Below are 13677 nucleotides of genomic sequence, written 5' to 3'. Positions count from 1 at the left end.
AGACATATATATTGTCCGGTTCAGTGTACATCCCAACCGGCTCTGTTCATATTCCAACAGGATCTGTTCATATTCCAACAGGATCTGTTCATATTTCAGCTGGTTCTGTCTACATTCCATCTGGCTCGGCTGCTGAAAGCACTGTTATCACTAGAACTACTGGAATCGTCACTGAAACTGAAGTTGTTAGTTGTGATTCAGAAAAATGTTCAAGCAGTACTATTTTCTATACTTCCAGTATTGTGATTGAAGAAACTATTTTTTCATCTACTATTGAAGGCTTAAGCACTTTGAAGGGTAATTTGGCTGAAACTAGTTCATTGGCCACCGGCGATTATTCTGAAAGTGGTAAAATTGACGAAGCCAGTAATACAGTTGTCAATGAAAAAGTCATCGACCATCCTCTTCCATCTTCCTCCGCTACAACCTTGGTTGAAGCTATCAAGGAAAGTTCAACTCCATCTTATGGCACAGTTGCCACTTCCAAAGACTATTCTTATGAACAAGCAAGTACATTGACAACCAAAGAGATCAACGCAGGTACAGGCGAAGTCTCATCTTCGTTATATGTTGAGAATCCTGAGGCTGTATCAACCAGTGTTGAATCATCCCCAAAGGTTTCATCTTACGTTCCAGAACAGCCTACAATTGAAGTTGCCACAGCAAACGGTGCCGCCATCCCCAAGGCTGCCATCTCTTCCACTGTTTTATGTTTCTTGGGTCTTTTATTACTTTAAAATATTGAGAAATTTTATCCCTGAATTATTTTAGGAATGAACAATACTACGAACAGACTTTACTAATTCTTGCCGTTTACTATTTGATTGATTAAGGATAAATTATTTATTTTGTGTTATTTTATAATTTATAATTTGCATTTCTAACTTAGTTTTATTCTATTTTATTCTATTTTATTTCACTTTATTCAATTTTGTTTCATTTTATTTCATTTTATTCTAATTGTATTTGAATTTATTTTGTGAAGGATTTGAACTTTTTCCAGCAGAGGTTTGAATGATTTTCAAATGTAGTTGATACATGATACTAAAGAAAGGCCAATTTAAGAAATCAAAAGAAACAAATATTAATAGTTCAAGAACCAAACATTTAAAAAAAAGCACGTAATAGGGCAGATTTGGTACTGAGAAATGAGAGTATGCATTTTTGATAGAGAAATATTTCAGCGAGAAATACTGAGTAAACGCAAACCAGCGAGAATGATTGGACTGTCGATTTGCATGAGCGGTAGAGCTTTGTTTATGGCCCGTGCGGGATAAAAACAAGTCAAATTGGAGCGAGAAGAGATGGTTCTTATCACAAACGGGCTTATGGACATGGTTTACGATCACACTGCTAAAAGCGCAGCCAAAAATCCAGATGAGAGATGGAATGGGCTTAGGAAATGTGTGATTGAGCTGACTTTTGAATGGCTCACAGAACAGCTCACAGGATGATGTTTCATTTAAAAAACGACTTTTTGGAATTTTAGCTGAAAAAGTCGCTGCGCTCGCGAAAAAAGTAGTGAGCCTTTGAAATTATTCCTCAACACGGCAGGAAAAGTGCACGGGTAAGGAGATTTTTTGCTGGTAGTGGCTGAGAGAGGACGGATACGGAGTGGGAGCGCGCAGTTCAGGTAGGTTTCAAGCGAGAGACCGGGCGTTGCAGCTCGCAAAGCTTAGCATAGGCTGTTTTCACGCCGGATTCCAATATCTGAGAGCGAGCCAAACAGGAGAGTCCAAAGCTAGCGCGCGCCAAGCAGCGCCGATTGCAGATCAGGGCGGAATGCTATGCATGCGGGATGCTTATTTTGGTCCCTGCACAACTCTCTTCAGGAGTGCTCTGGCGCCATTGGTGCGGGTCATGGTCGCTGCGTCTGTGCCCCAAGAGATATGTGCGGGATGGTTTTGTGCTGCCAAAGGGGTGCTCGCGCTGTTTAATTTAGAAGTCCTGCCACACGTGCTGACATCATCTAGGTGCTCGACGGCGCCCGGACGCATCTATTGTCAACAGCACAGGCTCCGCCGGCAGCGCACAAGCTTTTGTAGGTCCCCAACCGCCAAGAATGGTCCCTATTGTCGCCACAATCCTTAGCGACAGCTAAACCAGTACCGTGGATGTGCACCACACGCAGCAGACCCGGTTTGCGGACTCTGGTCCCACAAGTCCCACAAGTCCCACGTTGTTGCATATGCGGTTCTGCTTCCACATACATACTGCGTGCATTGGAGCCACAGTTCTGGCAGCATGGCTCGAGCACCCTTTTGGTTTCTGTTTTTTTTGCTTGTTCTGTTCTGTTCTGTTCTGTTTCTGCCTTTTTTGCATTGATTCTTTTTATAACTTTTCCCAGAGGCCTGTTCTGTTTATAGCAGCTTATGTCCTTCTAATTCGATGGTTACTCTTCCTGCATCTCTGCCAATCATCCATTCTTGAGAAATCTCAACATCACATTAACGCGAAATAAGATTGTGTTGCTTCATATGCTAAGAGTAAAAACTTAAAACGGACTGAGAATTATAAACTTAAAGCTATTTTTCTTTCTCAATTCAGACTGTTTAGTACCGTTTTCTTTTCTGTTATCTTTTAGATTTGCTGTGAATATCGAAGCAGTATTTGTTTTTCGCTGACTGTGCTAACCTCTCTCTCTAACTTGTCTAACTTGCCTTTTCTAATATATATACTTCAGTTCACTGCTTTTTTTTCTTTCCCACTGCTACCTCTATCCCTGAATTTTCACTATATTAATTGTGGTTTTTGCCTAATATAAAATCGCTTCAACATATTAATTGTTGTTCAGAGAAATTATTCACTCGTTTATAATTTTTCATTCTTTTCCTTTCCTCTATCCTCCACATTCGTTTCTTTTCATTTAAAAGCTCACTCTTTTATATCAATTCAATTGATCATATCCTGTTGAGTGCTTTATCAATTTCAAGATTTTCAACTATATCCTCATTCCTGTTTATTCTCTTTATTCTACCATATCTCAATCAAATATGAAATATTCTCTTGCTTTACTATTGTCCGCTTTAGCTTTGCCAGCTTTTGCTCTCCCAAGTCCTCACAAAGAGTACTCTAATATAACTGAAACAACCACAACTGAAGATGCTTACTGTTTATTAGAATATGTAACATACAGTGAAACCGTTGATTGTTCTTGTGGAACATGCACAACTGGTTGGGTCGAACACACCACTTTAGTCGAGTGTGAAGATGCTACTGATGTTCCAACTGACGATTGTATCACTTCTACTTACACAGGCGATGACGAAGAAATCCCAAGCGCCTCTACCTCTGCCTTCCCTGTCTCCAGCTCAGGTGCACCTTCTGAAGATTCCAAGACTGACTATATTGTCTCCAGTTTCACTGAAATTGTCACCGTTACTGAAGTCGTTGAATGCAGCGCCAAAAAATGTCAAACCAAACAAGTCACCATCACTACTACTGTTCCTTGTGAAGTTGAAAGTCCAACCAGCTCGAAACCTGCTTCTTCTGTTGCCCCAACCGCAGAATCCAGCACTGAAGTTGTTACCGTCACTGATATTGTTGAATGTAACACTGGTAAATGTCAAACCAAACAAGTCACCATCACCATCACTGTTCCATGTGAAACTGAAGTTGCTCCATCATCATCTCCAGTTGATGTCTCTAGTTCTGCTGCTGTTTCCAGCTCTGCTGCTGCCGGTTCCAGCGTTTACTCTGAACTAACCGAAACTATTGTTGAAACTATTATAGTTGTCACTGAAACTGAAGTCGTCAGCTGCGATTCAGAAAAATGCTTGACTGAAATTGTAACTATTACCTCTTCTATCCCAGTCGAAGCTGAAAAGACCAGTGTCTCCAAAGTCGTTGAATCCGAAGTTGTTAAAGTCGAAGAATCTATCGTCACTTACCCATACACATCCACTACCCCCATTGAACACATCATTGAAAGCACAACTCCACCTTACAGTAACGCTACTGTTCCAAAAGACCATGCCCACGAACATTCTACCCTTGAAGGCAAACCAGTTTACTCAGACGCTCCACACTTTGAACACTACTACAACGAAACTGCTCCAGCTGTTGAAACCCCTCCAGTTGTCAAAGCTCCACCAACCATCAAAACTGTACCAACTCTTGAAACTGTTCCAGTCGTTGAAACTGCACCTGCTGTTGAAACTGCACCTGTTATCGAGTCGGCTTCTACTATTGAATCAGTTCCAAAAGTTTCATCTTATCTTCCACCACAACCCACACTTGAAGTTGCTACCGCTAATGGTGCTGCTATTCAAAAAGCCGCCATCTCTTCAACCATTTTATGTTTCTTGGGTTTTTTGTTACTTTAATTTTTTGATTATTAATTAAATTAAATATTATATATGTCATTCAACTTTAGTTGATTTTAATTTAAAAAAAAAACACAAAAACATCTTAAAAAAAAAGGCAATCTATCTCTCTATCTTTAACACTTATAATTCTCTTCGTAATTATTATTTCTTTTGATATATTAAGCCCAAAAATTAGCTTTGTCACTACATCTCTTTATCTTTGGATCTTGTTTTTTTTTATCTTCTTTGGATATAGCTCATTCATAAAATAGACAGAAACTATATCTCACTATTATTGTAATAATCCTATCGTCGTCACTGAAAACCAGCTATTAGTACCCATCACCATCTCTTTCTTTTTGTTTCTTGTTGATTGTTCCGCAGAAAAAGAGTTTGCGGAACCATGCAAGAGGAAAGAGGTTTGGCCCTCTGCAGACCCTAAATCTGTTTTAGAGGAATATTTAGAAATCGCAGTGCTTTCTTTCGGAATCCCCTCCCATATACTGAATCCGCAGTAAATAAGATCCGCGCTGTGGCTGGTGATTAGGGCTGTAAACTTTGTTTGCTCACATCCTCTTAGAACGGGTGATGGCAAAACAGTGCCTTCTCTGATTGGGCAATGTCTCTCAGCCATTTTCGAGGATATGCACGGTCTAATCCGGAGCCTCACCGTTCAAACAGCTCAGCGTTAGGAGTAATTAATAATCTTTGCCTCTTTTCACTGAGAAATGATAATCAAATCACAGACAGATCACAGACAAATCGCTTTCATTCCTCATTCTCTCAACACCAAAATGGCACAGTAGCAGCTTAGCCATTATCATATCATTCATTTCACACAAAGGTGGTAATGCTCCCTTCTCGTCAGCCAAACTAAACTGCCTCAATCGCCAACATTATCATCCCAAATCATCCCAAAGCATCCAAATCTTAATCATCTCCTGAACAGAGGCCCATTTTCAGCCTATTAGATCAGTTTTCCCCGTTCTTTTGGTGCGGTTTACACTTTTTTGGAAGTTGTTATTAGGTTGGTTTTATCGATTTTCTCGCTGATCGAGTCAATATAAATGAGACCTCATCTCCCTCCTTGATTTGTTTTCCTTCTTCTTTTTATATCTTATTATATCTCATTATCTAGTATATTCTAATACTTATTGACATCTATCTTTTCTCACACTCAATTAAACTTCCACACTTTTACACAATGTCTGCTAACAGTTTCTACGGTTCAGGTTCCGACAAAGGCCAATCAAACCAACAACAACAACAACAACAACNGGATACTATGCTGGTGGTAAAGCCAAAGACTCCAAATTAGCCAAATTAGGTGGTGCTTTAATCGGTGGTATCTTAGCCAACAAGATCGAAGACCACTTCAAAGATCGTAAGAAATAAGTATCTTAGGAAATTGCTACTTTTTTTCCTGTTACCTTTTTCTTAATTCATTATCACTGATCTATTATATTTCATAAATCACATTTTATATTTTTATTTTTATTTTTATTTTTATTTTTATATTCTAAATAAGTCAATCCTAATAAATTAATCTCAACAAATCTAATTACTCGATTTCATTCACGGTATTCTTATCAAAATAACCAGAATATGTACGACTTCTAATATCTTGTAGCTTTTTGTCTATCCTTCTTTACCTTCTTGATTCCGATAACTTGATTTCTTTTTATTTTTTTTCCATATCTTTACCCTTTGCAATTCTTTTCATTTGAGATAATTTCTCGAATTTATTGACAAGGAGCTCGCTTTTTGGTACAGCTTGACTTAATTTTAAAAAGTCAATATCAATTTTATTTGAGTTATTAGGTTGAAGTTTACCTAACTTTATAAAAATATTAAATGATAAAATAACCTTTGATATTTGATATTTAACATTACCCCATAAAACATTCATATAACTATTATCAGGAACAGTACAGTGGAGTTTTAAATTAATTGTATCACAAAATAAATCTATCAACTTTTCGTATCTAAATAAGAAATCTGAAACCATACTATCCGAATCAAAAACTAAAATGGAATGGCAATATATCTTTAAACAATTCAAAAAAATTCGTGAAATTAAACAAAATTTCGATACTGTTAATTCTTCTTGGTCTTTACTAAAATTCTTGAAGCTTTTCATGATTTTTACCATTACGTTACATGACCTTTCATGTAGTTTATTCTTTGAAAAATATAAATCTTTTAAAATTTCTATAAACCTCGTATGAACAGTCTCTGAAAATGAATTTGTCGAAACCTTGAATTTAATAAAGTCAATTAAATTCGATAAAACGTAAGTCGAAATATAAATTTGATTGAAGTTTCTTAAACTCAATGAATCAAAATCAAATCGAAAAATTAAATCCAATAATAAATATAATTTGCATAGATTATATTTGCATGATGGATAAAATAGGTCAATCTTGTATATTATCAAAACTGTTCCAAGCAAATCTTTAAAAAGTAAAAATTGAGATTTAATTGAAAAATTTACATTGAATAATGTTAAAAATAATTCATCCTTAATCTGATCTTTCATCAATTGATTTGTATTAATAAAGCCAGATTTCCAATATTCAATGGTTTTCCATCTAGCCATTCCAATTATTGATTTCAAAACATTAATTTCATGGTCATTATTATTATTATTATTATTATTATTATTGTCATTATTAATATTGGTATAAATATAATTTTTTTCCTTCGAATAAACATCAGAAGTATTTTTAATGAGCTGGAAAATGTTTAATATGAAGTTTTCCTTTTTGGACAATTTATCAATGATTTCCTTACAAGCTAAATTAACTGATCTATTAGTTGGTTTTAGAAAAAGAATATGCTGCATTAAACTAATTTGCTCAGCAGGTTTAAGTGAGTCCAAATCAACCATTGTAAACTGCAAGTTGTAAATTTTAAAATAGTGAATGCAACCAATATAAATTGCTAAAAAAGGAATTGAATCTTTAGCAAATTGAATTAAAATCAAAGCAAAAAACAATTTTATTTTCAAAAGATCAAATAAAATTGCAAATAACAGCTGCTGTATCAACTTCAGAACTGTCGAAAGATCAATTGAAAGATAGAAAGTTTTAAAAACCATGAAAGACAACCATCGTCAACTCCTCCAAATTGCATTGGATTTGTGGCAGCAAAAACCAGCTAAATCAGATGATCCACACACATAAAATACCATCCACCAATACCAAACAAAACACTAAGCTTCAAAATGTGCTCTCCACTACCTTTTCAATTGAATAAGCATAGATAAATACTTGAATTAGACATATTATAATCACTGATAAGTGATCTTTGAATGTTTTTCACTCAGTTGATAATTTAAGCTGTAATTGCGATAAAAGTTGGAGCCCTATCATTAGGGCTCTGAACACAATCTTGATTGTTCTTGCTACAGATTCTACTATTGTTCGCTTACAATACAAATAGTGCAGTGATTGTTTACTAATTTTATTTTTTGTCTTTTATTTTTGCCATAATACTTTTCTCATGATCAGCAATAAACACTTCTTTGGCTATGTAGTTCCAAAGGGCTGATAATGTATCAAATTGTTTTCCCCATAGTTCCGATGATAGCTCGTGTGGCGCAGTGGTAGCGCAGCAGATTGCAAATCTGTTGGTCCTTAGTTCGAATCTGAGTGCGAGCTCTTTTTCACTGTTTAATTTCTTTTATTTTTGATTTTATACTCTTTATGACATGAATTGAAGCCTATTAGTTAAATCATTATGGATTACCAAATATAAAAACAATACGTAAAATTTATAGAAATGCTATACAAGCACACACAACTTAGATGACTTCTAAGCAAAATTTACTCTTCATCTTCAATCTTCGACTCGAACACCTTCAAGTCCTTGGTTCCTTCAGCCCAGCTCAAGTGGTTGTAAGTCATCTTCTTGATGGCACCAATCACTTCTTCAATTGTTCCTCTGACTTGCTTGGTGCTATCTCTGTCTCTTAGTGTGATTGAGTGATCAGTGACAGTATCAAAGTCGATGGTGATACCAAAAGGTGTACCTAACTCGTCATTTCTAGAGTATCTCTTACCAATGGATGTGCTGGAGTCATCCACTTTAAATGGTATTTGTTCGCTTCTGAGAACTTTTGAAAGGTTCTTTACAATTGGAAGCAAATCATCGTGGTTGGATAATGGAACTAATAGCACTTTAGTTGGAGCAACAATGGGTGGGAACGATAACACTCCCCTGGTTGGATCTTCTGATCTAGCCCAAAATTGGTGTTCGTAAACACAATAAATGATTCTACCAAGACCAAATGATGGTTCAATGACATTGGGTGTGTATTCCCTAATATGCTCTTTTCTAGTGACTTTTTGAATATCAATAAAGTTTTTATCTAATTCAATATCATAATCAATGGTTGGAACATTGAATTTGATTTTACCATTTTCATTTAATTCTTTTTGCAATTTAATCAAATCTTCTTCAGTTCTTTTCAATAACCAATTTTCCACTTTTGATCCATCTTTTCTGAATTTTGGACCAAAATTCTTTTTTTGAATAGATAATTCAACAGTTTCAGTCACAACTGGTTCTGATAATGATTCTCTTACAACCAAATTAGTTTTAGTCTTCTTGGCATGAACTGTCAAATCATATGCACTTCTATCAGCACATCCAACACATTCAATCCATCCATAAGATGTTAACAATTCTGCATCCCAACAATCTGCTGCATAATGTGCCATCTCATTAGCCATATGTTGTCTAAACCTAACTTTTTCAGTATCAACACCAATCTTGGTTAAAAATAGATAAATTCTACCGAGGAAATAACCTAAAGTTTGGTTGTCAACCATCTTAGTGGAAACTGCTTGATCAATTGAAACTTCAATTGGTATGGTCTTACCAGCTTGTTGAACATCTCTTGGTAAAAACTTCAATTTAAGATCTTTAATTTCATCGAATCTGTCATGGCTTTTATTATTTGGATCAACAAAATGCTCAATTTCTGCCATTAAAAATTCTCTAACTCTTAACAATCCAGATCTTGGTGAAATTTCATTTCTAAATGATTTACCAATTGATGCAGAGGCAAATGGCATTTTAAGGTTGTTGAAATCATACAATTTGCTAAAATTCAAAAATTGACCTTGGGCAGTTTCTGGTCTTAAATAACCCTTCAATTGACCAGATGGCCCAATAGCAGTTTCAAACATCAAATTAAATGAGATTGGTTTTTCTAATTTATTACCAGTTACTGGACTGCCAATTTTGTGGACTTCCATGATCTCAGTTAATTCTTCTAAATTGAAGCCATCAATCTTAGCTAAAATAGTTTCATATTCTTCAATAACTTTATCATCCAATTTAAGAGCTTTGACTTTTAGGTTGATTTTCTTTTTCTTTTGTTCTTTCTTGTTATCTTTATCAGCATTGGCAGAAATGTCTGCTGATTGACCTCTAGCCTGTTTGTCACCTTTCAATCTGGCCTCTAGTACTTCTTCAATCAAATGATCAACTCTAAAAATTTCCCCAGTCTTGGGATCCTTCGACATATAATCAGAAAATTTGTCAACATGACCTGAGGTCTTCAAGACATCATAGGGAGTTAGCATTGAGCAATCAACTTCCAACATGTCTTCATGAAGAACAAAGTGTTTTCTCCAGATATCAATGATATTGGCCTGAAATGCGCAACCTGGTGGACCATAATCATATAACCCAGAGACACCACCATACAATTCAAATGATGGAGCAAAGAAAAAACGTCTTTTTAGAACACTTTCTAGTTGTTCTCTGGAAAATGGAACAGCTTTTTTAGATTCTGCTAAAGAAATTGACATGTTAATTTTAGTATCGGATTTGTAGTGAGAATAGGTTGTCGAATGAAATTTTTTATTAAATTTAGTGCGTAAAACAAGATTTCTAGGACTAATTGAGCGAAATGCAACGTAATTTCTTGAGTTCTTTAATACAATAGAGGAAAAAGATATCATGAAGAAGACTAACAAGAGTACTAGTTGTTCATGGATGGATTTTTATATTTAGACTGTTGAGAATTACTCATTTTTACCAGAATTGTGCGTCAGTTTGGAAAAATTTCAAAAAGAAACGCGCGTGCATAAAATAGACGCACTTCTGGAACAGGGCTCTAAGTCAGGGCCACTAATAGTATTACCCTATTATAGGGCTCTTTTTCTCGTTAAAAAGTGGTGAATCAAAATTTTCCTTCTTTGCCCACTTTCTCACTTTCTTTCTAGCTTTTGATGAAGCAGAAATAGACAGAGTATGTATGAGCGTTGCTGCAATGCTGGGAAGGTTGGGCAGTGGTTAGTATGATTATACAATTAGATTTTATATCTGTCAATCCACTGAAACATACAATGTTGAGCTTGTGTCCTATGATTTTAACTTCAGCCCACACTGTTTATCTGATCTGAGAAGATAATATTGCTAGTTTTGAAGTACCAGATTTACTGACTACAAGTGTTTGAATTAGATATTTGGTATTTGACGTTTAAATCGCAGTTGTTTTGAATCTTCTATGTACAGTATTCTTTATAGTCTATATACGCACAGGGTATTTTAAATAAATATTTATAAAATTTTGGAGGCTACTAATTTGATTTAAAAAATTTCCAATTTTTCCATATTTGATTTGATTCTTTGAATGTTTCCTCGTCGATTTTTTCCATGACAAAACCTTCAATGTCATTCCAATATTTGACTAGTTTTTCATCATGTTTATTGATATTCTTGTCGCTATTGAACAATATTAAATCTTTGAATCTTATTAAATATTTCTCTTGGAATATTTTAATAACATAGTACTGTTCCAACTCAATTGCAACTTTCATAAATAAAATCAATATTTCGCTATTTACACAATTAATCTCGACTTCTTTTTCAATTTCATCAATTGTATCCCATTTCTCCTTATTTGAGTCGATTTTATTTATATCATTTTTGATTTTTAAATCATTTTCATAAATCATTTGATAATATTCAAACAGATATATATCATGGATTGAGAAAAAGTTTGGGTATTTTTGACCAAATTTTTTGGGATCAGTCTCAAACTCACCGATGAGCTTTGTGTAGTTTATGTTGATATACTCAACTAGGTATAGATTTTCAAATGTTTTGAAAATCCATTTGAATTTCAAAATATCTTTATTGTGCAAACAAAATTTTAAAATGATTTTTATTAAATTAACTGAGAACAAGGCCCTTAATGACTCGATATCTTGAATGTAGTAGAAACTTTTAAATCTGTTGAGATTAGCCTCTTTTGTGTAATCATTGACGCCATTTAAAGAGATCATCAATTCACTATTGAATATCAATTTTTTTCTCTCATTCATATAGATTGTATTTTCTGCAATTTTTTGAGGATTGAAAATCAAAAATGAATTGAAGATCAAGTTGTTTAAAAAGAAATCAAACAATTCTGGAATACAAAACGCATTCAAGCCTCTTAGTATTACATAAATTGTTTTTTTATCGATTAGCAAAAACTCCTTTTTAGCTATTGATTTTATCAATTTCCTGATATCCTTTAACAAAATTGTATTATTGTTATTATTATCAGAAATATCTTGATTTGATTTGGGGTTGAAATTATATAAAATTGCATATTCACTCAAATAATCATTTTTGATTAAAGTTGTACTATTCGAAATGAGGTTGTATCTTTTGGCGGTGTCTATTTCCAGATTATTGTAATTGACGTTGGTATAAGGTAGACTTGATTGTGGTTTCAAGTCGATTATATCTAGTTTATATTTTGAGTCTTTTAGACAGCACGGGTAAATGATCTCGCTATTTGATATTAATCTTGGGACGTATACTTGGTTTATGTAATTATTGTAATTTTTAATGTTGATATCGTTAAGATTAAATAATTTATTTATAATTGATTTGAATAGAGAGATGTTTTTGTATAAATAAATCGAAGAATGGATGATGTTTTTGAGTATAAGATTTTTTGACAAATTTAGAGAGGAGGATAGAGATATCTTTGTTATTATTGAGTTTTTTTTATTCGATTCGTTTTTAATTAAATAAAGTCTTGGTTGAAGAATTATTTTCAATAAAATGTCAGCGTAATTTGTCAATCTGTTGATTAATAGCAAGTTTAGTAGATTAACTAGTAAATAATCAGATATTACGGCATTGTTGTTGGAGGAATAAAAAATTTTGGTTATAGTTGAGATTAGGATCAACAAGGCCTGATTGTTAATATAATCAATGTCATTAGTGTTACTGATGTTATCATCATTATCAAGCTGAATATTTTTGTTATAAATTGAGAATGCCAATTTCAATTGAATTAATTGCAATTTATTCAAGTGGTATTCTGAGTAAAAATAGCTTTTGTGATTATTAAACAAAAAATTATTGGTGTTGTTTAGTTTGAGATTAACAATTGAGTTTTTTGTATTTGAATTTTTGTGAACAGCAGAGAACGACAAGTAGTCTAGTTTGAAACCATTAAAGATGTCAGTTTCAATGTGTTTAGAATTGCAGTGATCAGCGGACAAATTTGATAAGAATAAGAATAAAAAACTGTTAATAACGTAGTACAGTCTCAAATCATCTGTAATGGTGGAATAGTTATTAGCGTAAAAGACCTCGTTAAGTGAATTAAAATCTGTCTCGAGAATCTTCATGGGATATTTGATGTTGTTGGGGAGATCTTTTCTGTTTTTATTAACCTGGTTTCCAAAGTTGGAGATATCTATATTGTAAGTCTTTTTCCTAATATGGACGTTCTGGGTATTGTTGGCGTTAACCTCGTCACAAACATTGTGTTTATCAATATCAATTTGATCGTAGTTGTAATATTCATCATAATTGATATAATTCCAGCCATTTGGGTTATTTATGTCATTTGAATGCAATGGATTTGATTGAATTTCTTTGTTAAACAACTGAGGAACCGATAGCTTGTGTATGGCAAGATAGTGCCTGGTTGATCCAGACGAGTTCTTCTTTCGCCCAGAAAACGCAGCTTCCACCTGGGTATCAACAAGCACCTTCTTTGTTCTGTTCTTGCGCAGAGCTCTTCTTCTCTGGGGCAGTTTGTTGGGAGGTGGAATCCGGTTGGTCTTTTCAATAGCGTGGAAGATTCTGTTGTAGTCATTGGGGTCGCAGTGAATAGGCGAATTCCAGGAGGAAAAGCATCTCAAGGGAAACCTCGAAGCAAACTTAGACTGGCCAGCAAAGAGAGAACTGCTGCTCATTCTCTATATTGTCTCACTGATCAAAACAAGTCGAGTATATCCTCTGATAGCTTCAGCACCCACCAGCCAATCACAGCACAGCACTCCCAAAAAACACATGATGCGCGACTCGCGCCCCCCAAACGGGCCTCCTGCACAATTTCCGC

General features: G+C 34.6%; 5 protein-coding genes and 1 non-coding gene across 6 annotated transcripts; 3 read left to right on the top strand and 3 right to left on the bottom strand.

Moving 5' to 3' along the window:
* Positions 1–62: 62 nt before the first annotated feature.
* On the top strand, positions 63–737 carry ASCRUDRAFT_8737 (uncharacterized protein; the record flags this gene model as incomplete). Its single annotated transcript, XM_020194950.1, has 1 exon — positions 63–737. A coding segment is annotated over one exon (675 nt), but the record flags the coding sequence as incomplete, so codon positions are not given.
* Positions 738–2557: 1820 nt separating this feature from the next.
* Positions 2558–5885, top strand: ASCRUDRAFT_14139 (uncharacterized protein). The gene is made up of 2 exons (XM_020189173.1): positions 2558–4308; positions 5608–5885. The coding sequence occupies exons 1-2, from the start codon at positions 2994–2996 to the stop codon at positions 5700–5702; spliced, it is 1410 nt and encodes a 469-aa protein (XP_020046836.1). The 5' UTR covers positions 2558–2993; the 3' UTR covers positions 5703–5885.
* Positions 5886–5988: 103 nt separating this feature from the next.
* On the bottom strand, positions 5989–7494 carry ASCRUDRAFT_86767 (uncharacterized protein; the record flags this gene model as incomplete). Its single annotated transcript, XM_020194934.1, has 1 exon — positions 5989–7494. Exon 1 carries the CDS (start codon positions 7405–7407, stop codon positions 5989–5991), a length of 1419 nt encoding a protein of 472 aa, XP_020046835.1. The 5' UTR covers positions 7408–7494.
* A 403-nt stretch (positions 7495–7897) lies between these two features.
* On the top strand, positions 7898–7969 carry ASCRUDRAFT_t100. The gene has a single exon. It is a non-coding gene; the product is annotated as a tRNA-Cys (tRNA).
* A 49-nt stretch (positions 7970–8018) lies between these two features.
* GRS1 (glycine--tRNA ligase) lies at positions 8019–10333 on the bottom strand. Its single transcript, XM_020193494.1, has one exon. The coding sequence runs from the start codon at positions 10127–10129 to the stop codon at positions 8135–8137; it is 1995 nt and encodes a 664-aa protein (XP_020046834.1). The 5' UTR covers positions 10130–10333; the 3' UTR covers positions 8019–8134.
* Positions 10334–10903: 570 nt separating this feature from the next.
* ASCRUDRAFT_71017 (uncharacterized protein) lies at positions 10904–13531 on the bottom strand (the record flags this gene model as incomplete). The annotated part of the gene is made up of 1 exon (XM_020191876.1): positions 10904–13531. The coding sequence occupies one exon, from the start codon at positions 13529–13531 to the stop codon at positions 10904–10906; it is 2628 nt and encodes an 875-aa protein (XP_020046833.1).
* Positions 13532–13677: the final 146 nt, after the last annotated feature.

Source organism: Ascoidea rubescens (assembly GCF_001661345.1).
Source record: "Ascoidea rubescens DSM 1968 unplaced genomic scaffold ASCRUscaffold_8, whole genome shotgun sequence".
In the NCBI taxonomy this organism is placed as follows: domain Eukaryota; kingdom Fungi; phylum Ascomycota; class Saccharomycetes; order Ascoideales; family Ascoideaceae; genus Ascoidea; species Ascoidea rubescens.
The sequence above is the reverse complement of the archived record's forward strand: the minus strand, read 5'-3'. Positions and strand labels throughout refer to the sequence as shown.

What these genes read in the sequence shown, in the direction of transcription:
- GRS1 (XM_020193494.1), bottom strand. Translation starts at nt 10,129, where the DNA reads ATGTCAATTTCTTTAGCAGAATCTAAAAAAGCTGTTCCATTTTCCAGA.
- ASCRUDRAFT_14139 (XM_020189173.1), top strand. Translation starts at nt 2,994, where the DNA reads ATGAAATATTCTCTTGCTTTACTATTGTCCGCTTTAGCTTTGCCAGCT. An exon ending in AACCATTTTATGTTTCTTGG is followed by an intron (nt 4,309 to 5,607) that starts GTTTTTTGTTAC and finishes CTGGTGGTAAAG; the next exon opens with CCAAAGACTCCAAATTAGCC.